Source organism: Chenopodium album, chromosome 13 (assembly GCF_948465745.1).
Source record: "Chenopodium album chromosome 13, dcCheAlbu1.1, whole genome shotgun sequence".
Lineage (NCBI taxonomy): Eukaryota > Viridiplantae > Streptophyta > Magnoliopsida > Caryophyllales > Amaranthaceae > Chenopodium > Chenopodium album.
The window spans coordinates 3,173,783-3,189,536 of record NC_137846.1 but is presented as its reverse complement, the minus strand read 5'-3'; the positions used below and the strand labels follow the sequence as shown (position 1 = coordinate 3,189,536).

Genomic DNA, 15,754 nt, shown 5'->3' with positions numbered 1-15,754 from the left:
AGTGTGTTGGAAAAATGTGTAGTACGGAGTAAGAAATTGATTTGTTAAAATTAGTTTCTCAAAGAAGGTCTCTCCATTCTCCACGTAAGGCTTGAATTTTATTCTCTGTCTGTTTATACACGTCCAAATGAGATTAAAGTGTAACGTTTCATTGTTTTAGTCTATCTTGCATCACCTGAGTCTACGACGATATTCTCTTTGCATATTTCCTTCATTTTATAATAATTACAATAATAAAAATAGACATAAACACTAATCTAAAAATATTTTATATAGTAACATATGTTTTTTGGAAAATTTGTCATAAACAACCTTTTAAAGTGCCCACTTTACTTAAAACAACCTTTTAAATTTTTTTTTGCAACTTCAGACCACATTATAAAATTTTTTTATCAAAGACAACCAAGTGCTACTTTCCGGCCTTGATTCTATTTTCCCCGATGTTGACCACTAGTGTGCAACGCACATGACCTCATGTATTGCTTAATACACCAATTTTCCCTCCAATTCACTCGTACTAAAAGAGGGATGAAAGAGAAGCAGGGGTTTTGATAGGAGTTAATTGGAGGGAAAAGGGGTGTATTAAGCAATATAGGAGGTCACGTGACTCGCACACTCGTGGTCAACGTAGGGAAAAATAGAGTCGACGCCGGAAAGTAACATTTGGTTGTCTTTGATAAAAAAAATTTATAATGTGGTCTGAAATTGCAAAAAAAAATTTAAAAGGTATTTAAATAAAGTAGACACTTTAAAAGGTTGTTTCTGACAAATTTTCCATGTTTTTTTAATTTTTATGTATCGACATTAAATATAGTTTATAATAAGCATATAAATGGATCAAAAGTCAAACTATTGCAATTATTACGAAGTAATGGTAGTAATCCTAAACTTATACGTTTTTTTTTTTTTTGTTGATTAAACCTTATTACACTGATTCTTTATTACAGTATTTGTTCTTTAAATTATTTTAGCCAAGCTTAATTTGTATTGATCGGAAATTATGGTCAAGAGAATCGGGCAGGCAGGCATACAAGGTCCCCTTTCATTTGGGGAAAACCACAAAGTAATCAAAATCTACTTGGATATGAAAGAATTTAAGTTCTAAACATAAATCTAGTCTTGAAGCATTTATGCACTGGTGCAGTAATAGATCTTGAAATGAAGGTAAAATTTAGCACAAAAAATGAAGGTGGAAAGACCAAATAAACCTGGGAGATGATAAAAGATAAAAATGTTCATACTTGTATTATTTTCCAGAATTTCCACCCAACCACATACAGCTCAAGAGTAAGAATTTCAATTCAACTACTAGCTAGTTAGAGTCCAATATCATCTGTAATACCCTTTCGGCTGCAGTTACTGAGCATTTAAAAGCCAAGTTTCTCTACCTTCAATGCTCACATGGAGCTCATAATCCAGACTTCAAAAATATTCTCCAGTTTGAGAGAAAAACAGTGCAAATATTCAAAGAAAACAAGAGATGTATTTATGCTGTAGAAAAAGGTCCAAACAATGGGGAAGAGAATCACTACTTGTAACTATGCTGTAGATTTGATAAATTTGGTCCTCACAGAAAATTTTGACGCAGCAACCGTGATTGCCTTGCGTGCTACACTTTCTGGCACTCCGTTTATTTCATAAATTATTCTGCCAGCTCTAACACCAGCTACCCAATGTGCTATGTTTCCTTTCCCACGACCCATACGTGTTTCTGCAGGTCTTAGAGTAATCGGTTTGTGCGGAAATATGCGCATGAATAGTTTTCCACCACGCATGTTTCTTTTGATTGCTAGCTGCCCTGCTGTAATTTGTTTTGATGTGATCCAAGCTGGTTCAAGTGCCTGAAGAGCATACTTACCAAAAGAAAGATCATTATCTGAAACTCCCTTCATTTCACCTCTATTTCTGCGTTGTTTGCTGAATCTCTTCCTTACATTTGCGTATATCCCTGATGTAGAATTGTAGCGTACAGATACTGCCATCCTAGGAACTTTCAAAGAAAAACCAGATCGTGGCTGAGCAATAACTGATCCTAAAGCAGGACTACAGCCTGAATTTCTCCATAGAGAGCCCATTGTAGGAATAAGATCACTGGATTTCTTCAAAGTAGTTCCCAGAGAAGAAGGTGACATGGTCCATCCTGAGCTGTATGAGCCAAGAGTAACAGATGGCTGGCCCTGTGTTACAGTTGAAGAGCTGCGAATCGGAGAACTAGCCTGCCTCAGTGTATTGACAAGGAGACTGTTTTTGATTCGAGAGAGCACTCTAGCAGCCATCAGTAACTTCTAGCTCTCTCTGCACTCAAGAATAGCCAAGTATATTAATGTCTCAACAAATCACAAGATAGAATGGTATACTGTTGATGAATTGCAAAAAGAAGTCATGACACGGCAAGAGCATTACTCTATGTTAATAAAAATCCAGATAAGCTTAAGGTAATACTTCTTCCGTTTTCTTTTAATGGCAAAGTAGAGGGGATGCGCAATATATTAGGAGATGAGAGAGATAAAAAGGGGCTCCAAGTGTTGAGGAGAGAGATAGAGAAACTCATTGGCCAACAACTTCCCAAAAAGGAGCAAGTTGCAATTATAAAAGAACAAAGGAAGTATTACAGAGAAACTGCCTGGATAGAAAGGCAAGTAGGCAACAATAGCCTTCATTGTCATCAGAATGAAAACCATTATATAAATTACAAAGCATAATCTCTCTGGACTTGACCTTCCCACACATTTTCCCAACCTTCTCATCTTCCAAGAAAACGCTATTAAATCATTGCAATATTATGTGAATAAGATGATATCAAGGTTTTCAAAACAATATACAAGTCACCAATAAAGGCAATAATGACTAGACAACCAGACAGGTGTGGCTCAAAACAAGTATCACATACCTCACTGTGTTTCAAAACCTAAGCAGAAACAAATAAACTCAGTTTCACATACATCAAGTGCAACCAGTACAATAGTAAATTCTATAGCACCCATAGCTACAAAGTACGAAACTGGATACACAAGCAATTTAAAAAAACGAATCATTGACTAAGGTTTGACAACTTGCCCTCTAAACTCTACTATTGATCATCAGCTAATTGAAATTGATTTCAAGTCACCCTATTTCTTTGTATGGGCAATGGTTATTATCGGAATCCATCAAACATTTCCCTCATAAATACGTCAAATTGCCACCACAGATACCTTCATTATCCTCATGAAGTTTCACAGGTTATATGATATGGTTCCTTTATCTATGGAGCAGCTGTAATTTGGAGTAATAACAATGCAAAGAATAAGTGCCTTGAAGTTTCATTTCCTTAAGCACAAACGAAAGTTGAATTACTTCGCCATGGGTTTGGGATTCTTTAATATTTTATCATTGATCCGATGCATTTTCAAACCACAATGAGAAAGCCAAACACAAACCTAGCCCTCATAGCATCCCCACCAAACTATACGGAACCTTTCGAAACAAAAACCATAGCCCAAATTCTAAAAGGCAATTCCACAACTGCAATAACTTATCTAATGACAATTGTAGAAGTAAAGCACTACCAAGTTATCACAAAATTATGCATAGCATTTCACTGTGAATTCAGTCAAGATACTAATCTCAAAAACAAATTACAAGCAACCCGTATATTCGGTCTCAGCTCGAGCTCAATAAGATTTAATTGTGCTCGGCTCGAGCTCACCAAGCCTTAAAACCCAAGCTCAGCTCAAGTTCCAAATCTTCCAATACCCTCATAAAAAATTTGGCATTAAGCTCATAAAATGCAACACATTTGCAAGAATTGCAACCAAATTAGACGCAATTATCAAATTAGGCTCGAAAAATCACATAAAATTCGTCTCGCTAAAGAAAATTAACGCCAAATTGCACATAGCAAACTTCTAGCAACAAAATTGATCGTTCTAATCATTCATAACTTCGGTAATTATAATCAAAAGTTCAAAAATCCATCTTAGAAGAACCCTAAATCGGCTATACTGACAATTAAATTAACAACAGTGTGAAACTAAACCCTAGATTGTGAAATTGATATTCGATGATTAAATAGATAAGGAAAAAATGTACCTCAGAAGCTCCTAAAATGGAGGAGAGAAAGGTCGGAAGGCGCTTCAATGAAGAGCTCGGAGTACGCCTTAATGGAGGAGGGAGATGGGTGCAGCGTAAGAGTAATAAGCTTCAAAGGGAAAAATGAAAATGAAAATGAAAATGAAAATATATGAGGATTAGTGAAATAATGTGATGCTTTGTCAACCATTAGATCTACAATTTTTATTTATTATTTATTTTAATACTGTGAGTGTTCATAATCTATCGATAAGACTAAATTTTATATGAAGGGTTTGTATTTATATTTGGACTTTGGGCCTGTTCTGATTTACTGAACTGAGTTGAGTTGAGCTGAGTTAAACTGAACTTATTGGAACTGAGTTGAGCTGAATTTGTTATGAGAGAACGAAATTAAGAACTGAACTGAACTGAACTTATTAGAGCTGAACTGAACTGAAATTAAGCTGAAAAGAATAGGCCCTTTATCTCTCACATTACAAAAATACCCCGTAAAATAAAGGTCGTTTAAGTTTTTCTGACGTATATGCTATTTATATAGAATGAGTTTGCTTATTAAGTGCCTATGGTTAGTTGATAGCTTATTATTGGCCCTTTATCTATCACATTACAAAAATATCCCGTAAAATAAAGGTCGTTTAAGTTTTTCCGACTTATCTGCTACGTAAATAGAATGAGTTTGCTTATTAAGTGCCTATGGTAAGTTGATAGCTCATTAGAAAAACCGTCAACTAAAACTTTTTAAAGCATATTTGGATCAACTTTGGATGTATAGCAGTATAGTTGGTTATATTAGTAGTGAGCTAGTGAATATGAAAGGAAGGTATGACATACTTGAAATATTGGGGTTGATTTGGTTGATTGCAAGATTTGCAACTTACAAATGCAAAAGTACAAAATGAACTTATTCCTTTACTTCAACTCTCTAATTTGGATCATAATTTTCAAGTCGGAGCCATCATGACAGTCGAACCAAGAACACGGAACACCTGTTCCTCGTCCTTTTGGAATACATGGAAAACACACACTAAACAGCAAACAAGAATATCTACAAAAATAATACTCCTATATTGTTCATAGTTTCATACATAGAAAATGATTCAGAGAAGAAAAATATTGACCACGGAAGTTGGGCATGGACAATTGTCGTGCCAAGTCCAATTAGATATAACTCATATAAGCACTAAGCTACAATTACATACAGCCATCCAAAAGCCTGTGAAGAGCCAGAAGAAATTAAGAACATTCCAGCTGCCCCTCCTAATACGAGCAGCCTTCAAACCTTCCTCGACAAGACCAAGTGTGATGATGCCAGTAATCTTCCGCTGCAAAGAAAGAATCAGCCTCTGCCTTGTGTCCATATCTTCACAGTCTTGTCATTCTCAAGGGCACAAGATGCAATCAAATTTTCAGTAGGGTGGCAAGCAACTGATATGACTGTGTCAGTATGACCTTCTAATTTTTGGACAACTTTTCTTGACTGAAGTTCCCACAAGTAAACACAATTATCCTCGGAACCACTAACAACGTACTTTCCATTAGTTGTAGAAAATGCTGCTGAAATGCAGTACTTTGAATTTACATGTCCTGTGTATGTCTTCAAAAACTTTCCATTCTGAAAATTCCACAGCCTCTGCAGATGCAATATAAAGTCACGTAAATCGCAAGAGAATGGGACACAGAGAAAGTACAGCAATAAATCCCAATAAGATTGTCACTTAAACATCAAAGTAGAATATCTACAAAAAGATAGTTACAACAGTATCGGCACAACCATTGCTTCACTACACTGTATGTTACATCATTCCTGGATGACGTAACTGTTACTATTCAGCTTTCACAAATAACAATAACAATAACAAATAACAGTAAGAGCAAAAGATATGCTGAGAAACGGCAGCAAATTACTCAATGAAAGTAAAGTAACAATTACAAATGAAGATGAACATCAAAAAACTTTAACACTGGCCTGAGATAAATGATAGGCAAAGATTTTTCCTGCAAACTCAATAAGAAGAAATCTGCATTTTTGTGTTGGATAGCACTAAAACAATAGCAGCTACAGAGGCATGAAGTACTTGGAGTTGTTCAAGGTATAAACAAAAATACTATGTAGTTATAAGCCTTCAACAGGATTGGGACTGAACAAGAATTTCGGAAGTTTATAAGCTATCAGGACACAATATTAACATGTATAAAGATAACCCAATTACACTTCATAATTTAAATCAACCCTGTTGCCTATGCTCTCAACCCTAATGGTGCAGGTATAGCAAAAGCTTCTCCAAGCGATTTTCCTTTGCAGCCATAAATGCATTTTGTTACCAAACAACAGTGATTAATAGTCCCTAGTCAAATTTGCTAAAAGGAACTCATCTATCAACCCAAAGATCCATACTTCACTGCAGATTTATTCCACTAATCAAGCCCCGATAATCAAACTCCCACATTTAGTCAAATGTATCAGATTTTATTCCCTTAATTAACACATGGCAAGTACTATACTAACATCAAAAAGGTCCCAAAGTTCATGTTACATTGATAAATAAAGCTTACTGCTAATGAATTTCAACTTATAATTTCATCGACGAGGGCTGAGCATACAAACAAATTGGAGCTTAATTTTTTTTTGTGAGCAAATGGTTACTGAAAAGCATAATATATCTCCAGAAAAGATGATAAGACACAGTTTTCTGGTGTTTAAACATTTGAACTCCCAACTGAGAAATCTGTGTTTCGTGTTGTTTGAATTGCTTCCTTGAAATCAATAGCCAGGTGTTAAAGAGAACTAAAACAATCAATCTACACAAGGTTTTAAGTCCTTTATAATTCCAATCATGTACACTAAGTTATCCCCATCAGAACATGTTTCAATTACAATAACAACTTCAAGTTAAATGCTGGGAAACCCAATGAATGCTCTCCTCCAAAATGTTTCAAAAAAGCCATCGATTAAGCAATGACAAACAGAATCCAATCCCACCATAATCAGACAGCAATTATCTCCAACGACATTGGGATACTACATAATTCAACAGGCCAATTAGAAATGAAACCTACCTAAATGCAACAGAAGAAAAATATATATCCTTTCCTACCAGTATACCTTAAACACACAAAGGTACTGTATAAAAGAGAACAACTGGGCAAAGAAAATCAAACTCATACTATATTCAGGAAGATGAAGCAACTAAATTTAAACCACTACCATCCTAGCAAGCAACACAAATCAATCAATCCCAAAACAACAACTTTACCTCAAAAGTCATACGTTAACCATGCAAAAAGAGCAAAACAAATTGAAAAAACAACAAACCAAGACATACCCATGTAGCTTATCAGTTTTCTAGGCCTCCCAGTCCCAAGCACACAAATTCACAAGATACGAGAAATGGTTGATTCTATCTGCTGCGATAAGAATCAGAGACGTAATTGACTGCATTGGTCTCTGTTAGCCCTGGTTATTGGACAGGGTATTCCAATGGGAACCAGGTTCGGGCCAAATTAAAAGGGCTATGACCCTCTAATTATCTAACTGGACCACCTAATTACCTAAATAAATAAAAAGTTGAACGTTCCCTCTCCTCCATTCCCTCTATCCTCTCTCTTTAATACAGATTTACAGTTACAATGCTTTTGCTTCGCCGGAAGATTCTTCGTCGTCATCGTCTCATCGATGTGCCGAAAGATCCGCCACCTGCTATTGCTTTACACAACCTAAAATCCTTCTTTAAGATTCCTTTCTTAATAATCTTAAAGATCTGATTACTTTTTTCGAATTCCCAACTTCAAAAATTTAGATTTAGAAATCATTAACTCTCAAATCTACAATATAAGTTGATGAATGTATATTTTTTGCTATTAAAACGATTTGCAAATAACTGGTGTTGGGATTTAGTAGTTAAAATTATCATGGATTTATTTATCTATTTTCTTTTTATGAAACAATTATGGAACTTTATATTATAAAGAAGAAATATTCAAATGAATACTCCGTAGTCCGTATACGACTTCTTGACCCATTAATGACCCGTTTTAATTTTACTTCAGACCCTGACCCGCCCCTAACCCTCTTGGCCCTGACCCTCTAAAAAAGTAAAAATTACAACTGGCCCGCAAATGACCCACCCCATTATTGACCCGCCTCAACCCTCCCAATAACCAGGTCTAGTCTATGTAGCCACCCCCAGAAAAAGATAGAGACTCACAAGTCACAACCCCCCTTGCCACTCAAACCAAGACATAACTCTTACTTTTTCAAGATAATTGTGGCTCGTAATGAGTCCAAAACAGTACAATTTGAATTTGGCAGACAACAGTTGGGCTCAACAAGTGAGTTGCAACCTTCAATCCCAACTGATTAATGGAGAAAAGCTTGGCCGAACCCCTGAATTTTAAACCTATGATATATGGATTTGAAAAGTCCCTTTGACAAAAACAGAATCTTTTCTATATTTTTTTACTTACAAATTCCTTATCATCTTGATTCTAACTCTTTAAATCTCTAGCTCATAACTTCGTATGATTGTTCGACTGATACAAAATCACAACATACTATTTTGAAACTGAAACAACTAAAAATAAACCAATAGTAGTTATCATACCAATCATCCAAAACAGCAACAAAATCAAACTCTCCCTAACACACACACACACACACACACAAAAATCATACCAATGCCAAGAATACATTACCACACCAATTAAATCAATTACCAACATCCTAATTCAACAATCAAAACTAACACACACATACCCAACATATCAATAATCCCTAACCTTATTATAAAACACAATTAAACCACATAAAATGCAAACCAACCTAAAAATCAACAAACCCATAAAACCAAATTCCACCAACATACAAAATTCAAATTAATAACACCAAATAACAATTTCCATACCAGATTATTATCCAATGTACCCACAAGAATAAACTTCCCGTTCGGCGAAAACTTAACGAACGACACCGGAGGATTCTCATCATCAATCAAAGTCTTGACACAATGCCCAGTATTAGTATCCCAAACCCTACACAATCCATCATAACTACTCGAAACAATCAAGGAACCTTCTCGATTAATATCAACAGCAGTAACAGGATCAGAATGAGCAGGCAAAACCTTCAAACACCTCCCAGTCTTAACATCCCAAACCCTAACAGTCTCATCAAAAGACCCAGAAACAAGCATATTCGATTGAGGGTTAAAATTGAGGCAAAAGACGTAATTGGTATGACCCAGAAGGGTTTTGATATTCTGACCGGTGGTGACATCCCAGAGTCTGACGGACTTGTCGTCGGAGGCGGTGGCGAGGAGGCGGGAGTCGGAGGAGAAGGCGACGTCGGAGATGCCTTGATCGTGGCCGATGAAGTGTTGGGCGACGGAGAAAGGTGGGTCGTCGGAAGAGAGGGAGTGGACGACGGCGGATTTGTCGGCGGAGGAGGAGGCGAGGAAGCGGCCGTCGGAGGAGAATTTGACGGCGGAGATGGCGCGTTTGTGGGGTGTTAGGGTTTGTTTGAGGGTGTATGGTGTGAAGGATTGAGATGGGTCGGTTGTTGAAGACATTGTTGTGGAAATTGAAATTTGGAGAGAGATTGTGAATGTGGGGGGTTTTTGTGGAGGGGTTTAGGAGGGAAAGAAGTTGAATGAATGTTGGAGGAGCATATTTGGGCAAATAACTTCCATTAGTATAAGAGAAATGCTCATCCTCAACTAAGTTGAGGCATGAGTGACTCAACTAATATTAAAAAAAAAAAAAAAAAAAAATTCTGAAATCAATAAAGAGAGTTGGTCCCCACTGATAAAGGTAGTCAGGAAAAGTGACATTTCTCATTTTCTTTGTTGTCTGAAGAAACATCAAAGTTTCTACCACACACCAAGCCAAATTAATGGCGGGTAGGGGAATTTTTTCCCCAAAATTTTTTCCCTCAAATTTTTTCCAATAATTTTCCCTCCTTAATTTTTACACTCAAAATTAAGAATGTAATTCCTTATGCTTTACTCATTTACTCCACAATAAATTCCTGCTTTCATATCATTCATATTACCATTTATTTACACTAATTGCAATTACTCCAAATTTGTCCCAATAATTAAGAGGAAAACCATTTAATTTTTCCCAAATTTAATAATTCTCGAGGGATTGGAGGTGATTGCGCGGGAGGGAAGCTTCCAAGTAAACCATATTGCTGAGCTGATAGAAACGAGAGGTGGGTGCTGGCGAATTGCGAGCTTATTAGGTTTTGGAGGAAATGGATTGTGATGGTGAATGTGTGAATAGAGAAATTGAAATAATTGAGGTATGTTTTCAGTAATTCAGATAGTTTAGTGTATGAATTCATGTTTTTTAAAGTATTTTAGCTAATGTATATGGTGTTCTTTGTTGATTAAAATTCTGAAATTGAAATTATTGGATAAGATTTGTATTAGTTAGGTTAATTTGTCAGTAAATGAAATTGTGTAGTTTGTGAATTGTAGCTTGGGAATCTGTATTGGTGAAATTTTGCAAATTGCTTAGGGAGCATGATAATTTTTGCATCTTGAGATCATATTGGTATTCTGCGTTCTTGTTTTCTATTTAACGCCTGTACTTTTTTGCATCTTTCATGATTTGTTCTTTGTTTAGATTCAGAAACTGAATATACTCATGGTTCTTGGTTATCTTATTCATTGTACATGGTATCCTACAGCAAAACTAATGCATACTATCGAGTATCAGAATGGTATAATAACCATAGATGATATCCGAATGAATAAATCAGATTAGGCTCATACTAATTTTTCAATTAATTGAATATATGGCTATTGAGCTTGAACCAATAATGGCTGATTTAGTTTTTAATTGATTATGTAAAGTATGCTTGCTTATTGGGGCGATCATGTGTTAGGTTCCTTTTCCCACTATGTTTGGTGGTCCATATCATCAACAACAACTGTTCCAGCAGCAGGTAACGTTTTTTGCACATATGCTCTTATTTGTGCCAGCAAAGTAGTCGTTGTTACAGTGTTTGTTGTTTTTGCTTCCACCAGGGACAATATGGAGCTAGAAGTAATTGTAGTGGGCCGTCAGCGTTTGGTGGTGGAAGGATTTTAGCAGGTGGAATTCACATGAACGAGCACAGTGATGCAGTTAGGTACTTCACCAACAACGTGTACCATGGCCAGCAACATTTCCCTCCCCCTCAAGCCTTTGTGTACAACAACAATGGGTTTCCCACCAATATGTCCATTCATCATTTGCAACAGGATTCTAATCATTCAATAATTAATTGATTTGTATAATAATTAATTCAATACATTTGTTTGAAGGAAACTAACTGTTTTATGACAGATACCATTTGTAATCAGGATGGTATCCATAATTAAGACCATTACACTGAGTTGTTGGTAGTGTAAAGGTTCCATCAGTCTTTGTTTAAAATCCTACTAACTGTTAAAATGGTAACATCGTGTTATCCCACTATCTGTTACAATGGTACCATCTGTGTTTCTTTAAAATCCCACTATCTAAGGTGCCTTTATGTCTTTAATGTGACGGACTGATTGCATTAGAGATTATGTATTGCAATCATTGCAATCCAAAAAAGTTGTACTGTGTGGATAATGTAATCCAATAGATTCTTTTTACATACATATAACAATAGATTCTTTTTACGTATAACCTCACATTCATCTTATAAATATTATAGACCGCATTCCACAAGACAAGACTACAAGGTTATTCAAAAATGAAACAAAAATGTCGAACCAAATGTCAAAGAACAGATTTCATGCTTGACGGTGGAATTACTACTGACATGTCTTTTGTGTCCTGACGGTGGAATTACTACTGACATGTCTTGACGGTGAAGTTACCGAAATTTTTGGTGAATCCGGGGTGGGCAAGACCCAGATATGTCTCCAAATGCTATTGACATGTCTTTTGTATCCGGGGGATGGCGGTCTCTATGGATCATCCATATATATACAAGCATGTCCAGTTTTCCCGGCTCAACGACTACACAATCTTAGTGTGCATTTGTGTCCTCCCCAGTCAATTGATGAAAATCCACTTAGCTTGGTGCATGTTAAAAAAATTGATAACGCTGAACAAATATTTCTAGTTCTGAACCATGTTGAGTTGATGATTCTTAATCCCATGAAGGATGCAAGCACACTAGGGTTGTTGTTCTAGATTCTATTGCATATTTGTTCAGGCATGACCACGACAACACATATGAAGGCTTTATGGAGCGTAAACGCACGTTGCAGGCAGTAGCAAGGAAAATGAAAGAAATAGCAAGTAATTATAATCTGGAGGTCTTTAGTTGATATGTTTGTGACTGACACGTGGTATGATAAGCGGTTATTATACTATTACAGGCCGAGATGGTAGGATCATTGAATTGATCCACTCCATTTTTCTCCAGGATGGTATGACGTATACAATATTAATTACTGTTATAATAACATTAATAGATAATGGGGGTATGATTTTTACACATTAATTTAATTTATGGAAAAAAATAGGAGACGTGAAACATACACATTTGGTCAACGAAAACAAGAATTTCCAAATAGATATTAGTACCACTAATGCTTAAACATAATACCAGATCGGTTTAGTAGATTAGTAGATATGATCCTCTACTTCAACTAAAAGAGAACTACAAAGAAATACTAAAAATCTTAAACCACATATAAGGGTAGTGGTGGTGTAGTGGTGTAAGGTAAGGGTAATCGGGATGAAATCTTAAACCACATATAGCACCCGATCCTTTACCACTATAGACGGCAAGTTGAAATGGCCGGATTAGACTGTTTGACCAGTTCTCGAGAACAATTGAGCCGATGGTATTCTTCACATCCCTTTCTCCCGGTTCTTCAAGTTCCTTGCATATATCAAAGTCTTCCAGTTCCGAAAACATGTAATTGTTGTAATCGTTTTAAGTTGAATGGAAAGCAACCGTTTGCATTACTTGATAATATTGTCTTACAAAACTTTACAAAAGGCTTAACATATTGTCTTACAAAACGGTTACAAAATATTGAGCATCATTCATCATATTGTGAAGTCACCTGCTGTTACAACTACTTGTTACAATTACCATAAAATAATGCTTTTGTGATTGACCTTCTGCTTGGGGGTGGTTGTGAAGCTGTACCATTTGCCTGGGAAGAAATACCAACACTTAGTTAGATGGTGTCTACTGAATACCATGTAAACCACCCATAATACGCATACAGTAAATTGAGTAGGATATAATACATTTGAAAATATACAGTACGTACGTGGAAGGAAAAAGATCTAACAAGTGGACCACGAAAGGTTCTTCTCGATGTTTCGGTGTAGTGACCTGAGGTATTAGTTCGCCCTTCTTCCAAAATATTTGGAGATGTATTAGCCATGTTTATAACACTAATTCCAAAAGCATGACATCTAAGTTCTTATTTATACACAAACATTTTAGCATTAAATGCATTAATGCACTCCCAACGACTTTATTCTAAACACCATCACTGGTAAAACAGATACCAAACTGAACTACAATGGTATTTCCCTGCAACTATAATGGTGTGCACCATCACCAACTATAATGGTATTCACCTGTGAACACAATAGACTCAAAAACAATAACGAAGGTACTCTTATTCCAATTGACTTAAACATATACCAAGACATACAAAATAAGAGGAAGTCCAAATACATGGGAAATATGAGAGGTGGAAATAAGGAGGAAGTGAATATACACACCTCCTCAGAAAAGGTGGACCTTTTATTAAAAAGATGTAAGGTAATGAAAACAGATCAATCAATCAATAAAAGTAGTGAATATACCATGTGCACACAACTCAATACCATTAAGGATACTAGTGCGTTAAAATGTGCCTGGTGCAAATCTATAGTATACCTACTTGTTTGATATGCCTGTGCCATTACAATGTAAAATGGTATACTAGTGCGTTAAAACTGGTATACCATTTGGCTATAAGTTGGTATACCATTTAACCTGTAATAACAACATAGTATGTACTGTAATTACTGAACAAATTAGATTATAATAGTATCTTACTTAGCATAAAACATAACAGACATAATCAACTGCATGCTAAAATCCACGAACAATGTACTATGTAAACCTAACCAAAGAAAATCCACAAACTTATAGTTTGAAACCAAATAAAATCCACAAATCACATGTGAACCAAAGTCTATCTATCTAGGCAGAACACATATTCCAGAACTACAAGACTACTAATCCATCCAACTCGTCCTTCTTTTCATTGCAACTGGAGCGCAAATCCTCGAGAAGAAGTGAAGCCCGGGCAAATTCCATGTCTTGGGAATCAGCACCTCCGTCCTGTGCACAAACAAAACCAAAAACTAAGTTCAACACCACACCAACAATCAACAACTCATAGCCAGAGTCCATACATAACTACAACGACAGCAATGTCACATTTACCACTTGAAACTTAGTCTGAAAACGCTCTGTGCTAGCCTTAATGCAAGCCAACATGATAAGACTGCAACAATTTCAAAACTTACAGTTTCAAAAGACTAAGTTTATGTTTACACAACACGGCAGCAACATACAAATTTCAACAAATATAGGAGCAACATACAAAGTTCAACAAATATAGGAGCACCCTAAATGCAGCCCCCTAAATGCATATAACATTCACAAAGAATCAAAACCATGCATTGATTGCATTCAGCATTCAGTAAATCAGTTTTTGTGACAAATTAAAACTATAACTAGGGCCTTCTACTATCAAAATGGTATACCATCTACTATCTTGCTGGTATGAAAACAGCTGTGGATGGTATCCTACAGCAAAACTAATGCATACTATCAAGTATCAGGATGGTATAATAACCATAGATGATATACAAAGAAAACTAAACAATACTACAACAGGTATCCACACTAAAGCAAATATCAAGTATCAGTAACATCAACAAGTTATCAAAGCAAAGGTTTTGGAGAGATTTGCAAAGGTTGCCAGAGGCAAAATCAATTATTCAAAGAAAAAGTAAAGCTATTCCTTATATAGTAAATTTGGACACATAATTCATGCAATATGCCTAAGTACATTCTAGCAAAGGAAACACCTTACAAACCTAAGTTTTCTGAAAGAGCACATATGCCACTTTCAAAATCCAATCCCCACCATAGGATGTCATTCTGCCACAAAAAATAGTTACACACATTAAGTAACCAGGAGGCAATATGCAAGGTAAGTGAGCATGTCATTCTGCCACAATCATACATCATATCTCATATACTTATCTACTTTTAATTTCAATAATCATTAGGATGTTGTCATATCTAAAAAAGAAAGACATTATTCCTTTCTATTCTCTTGCATGTAATTCAGGCAAATTAATGGAAACAGTCTCTCTTGCATGTAATGGAGTTTTGTAAGTCAAAAACCACAATTCCAGCATATAAAACTAAATAACAGATTATTCCTTTCTATGGTTCATAAACTTTACCTTCCAGCTGCAATTCCTCAGCTGTGTTGCAACTACCAGCCCTCTTCTCTGGGCACTCTCTCCTAACGATTTCCCCGTTTGTCCTCCAACAACATACTGCAAATAAACACAAACAAAATAATCAACAAAAAAAATAAACTACAACTGACATTAAACAGGACAACTCATTCACATAAACTCTTCACCTCATCCATCGTAGCAT

General features: G+C 35.9%; 3 protein-coding genes across 3 annotated transcripts; 1 reads left to right on the top strand and 2 right to left on the bottom strand.

Moving 5' to 3' along the window:
* Nucleotides 1-1,216: 1,216 nt before the first annotated feature.
* On the bottom strand, nucleotides 1,217-4,221 carry LOC145575978 (large ribosomal subunit protein uL16c-like). The gene is made up of 2 exons (XM_081633760.1): nucleotides 4,072-4,221; nucleotides 1,217-2,295 (listed from the first exon to the last, which is right to left on the bottom strand). The coding sequence occupies exon 2, from the start codon at nucleotides 2,274-2,276 to the stop codon at nucleotides 1,539-1,541; it is 738 nt and encodes a 245-aa protein (XP_081489886.1). The 5' UTR covers nucleotides 2,277-2,295; nucleotides 4,072-4,221; the 3' UTR covers nucleotides 1,217-1,538.
* Nucleotides 4,222-5,118: 897 nt separating this feature from the next.
* Nucleotides 5,119-9,743, bottom strand: LOC145575977 (COMPASS-like H3K4 histone methylase component WDR5A). The gene is made up of 2 exons (XM_081633758.1): nucleotides 8,976-9,743; nucleotides 5,119-5,704 (listed from the first exon to the last, which is right to left on the bottom strand). Exons 1-2 carry the CDS (start codon nucleotides 9,636-9,638, stop codon nucleotides 5,411-5,413), a joined length of 957 nt encoding a protein of 318 aa, XP_081489884.1. The 5' UTR covers nucleotides 9,639-9,743; the 3' UTR covers nucleotides 5,119-5,410.
* Nucleotides 9,744-9,900: 157 nt separating this feature from the next.
* Nucleotides 9,901-11,495, top strand: LOC145575976 (uncharacterized). Its single transcript, XM_081633757.1, has 3 exons — nucleotides 9,901-10,372; nucleotides 10,961-11,020; nucleotides 11,103-11,495. The coding sequence occupies exons 1-3, from the start codon at nucleotides 10,325-10,327 to the stop codon at nucleotides 11,343-11,345; spliced, it is 351 nt and encodes a 116-aa protein (XP_081489883.1). The 5' UTR covers nucleotides 9,901-10,324; the 3' UTR covers nucleotides 11,346-11,495.
* The last annotated feature ends 4,259 nt before the right edge of the window (nucleotides 11,496-15,754 follow it).

Excerpts from the sequence above, each read along its gene's own strand:
- LOC145575976 (XM_081633757.1), top strand. The coding sequence starts at position 10,325 with ATGGATTGTGATGGTGAATGTGTGAATAGAGAAATTGAAATAATTGAG. Across the intron at positions 10,373-10,960 it reads GAGAAATTGAAATAATTGAG|GTTCCTTTTCCCACTATGTT; the intron begins GTATGTTTTCAG and ends ATCATGTGTTAG. Across the intron at positions 11,021-11,102 it reads AACAACTGTTCCAGCAGCAG|GGACAATATGGAGCTAGAAG; the intron begins GTAACGTTTTTT and ends TGCTTCCACCAG.
- LOC145575978 (XM_081633760.1), bottom strand. The coding sequence starts at position 2,276 with ATGGCTGCTAGAGTGCTCTCTCGAATCAAAAACAGTCTCCTTGTCAAT.
- LOC145575977 (XM_081633758.1), bottom strand. The coding sequence starts at position 9,638 with ATGTCTTCAACAACCGACCCATCTCAATCCTTCACACCATACACCCTC. Across the intron at positions 5,705-8,975 it reads GTACATTGGATAATAATCTG|AGGCTGTGGAATTTTCAGAA; the intron begins GTATGGAAATTG and ends TTGCATCTGCAG.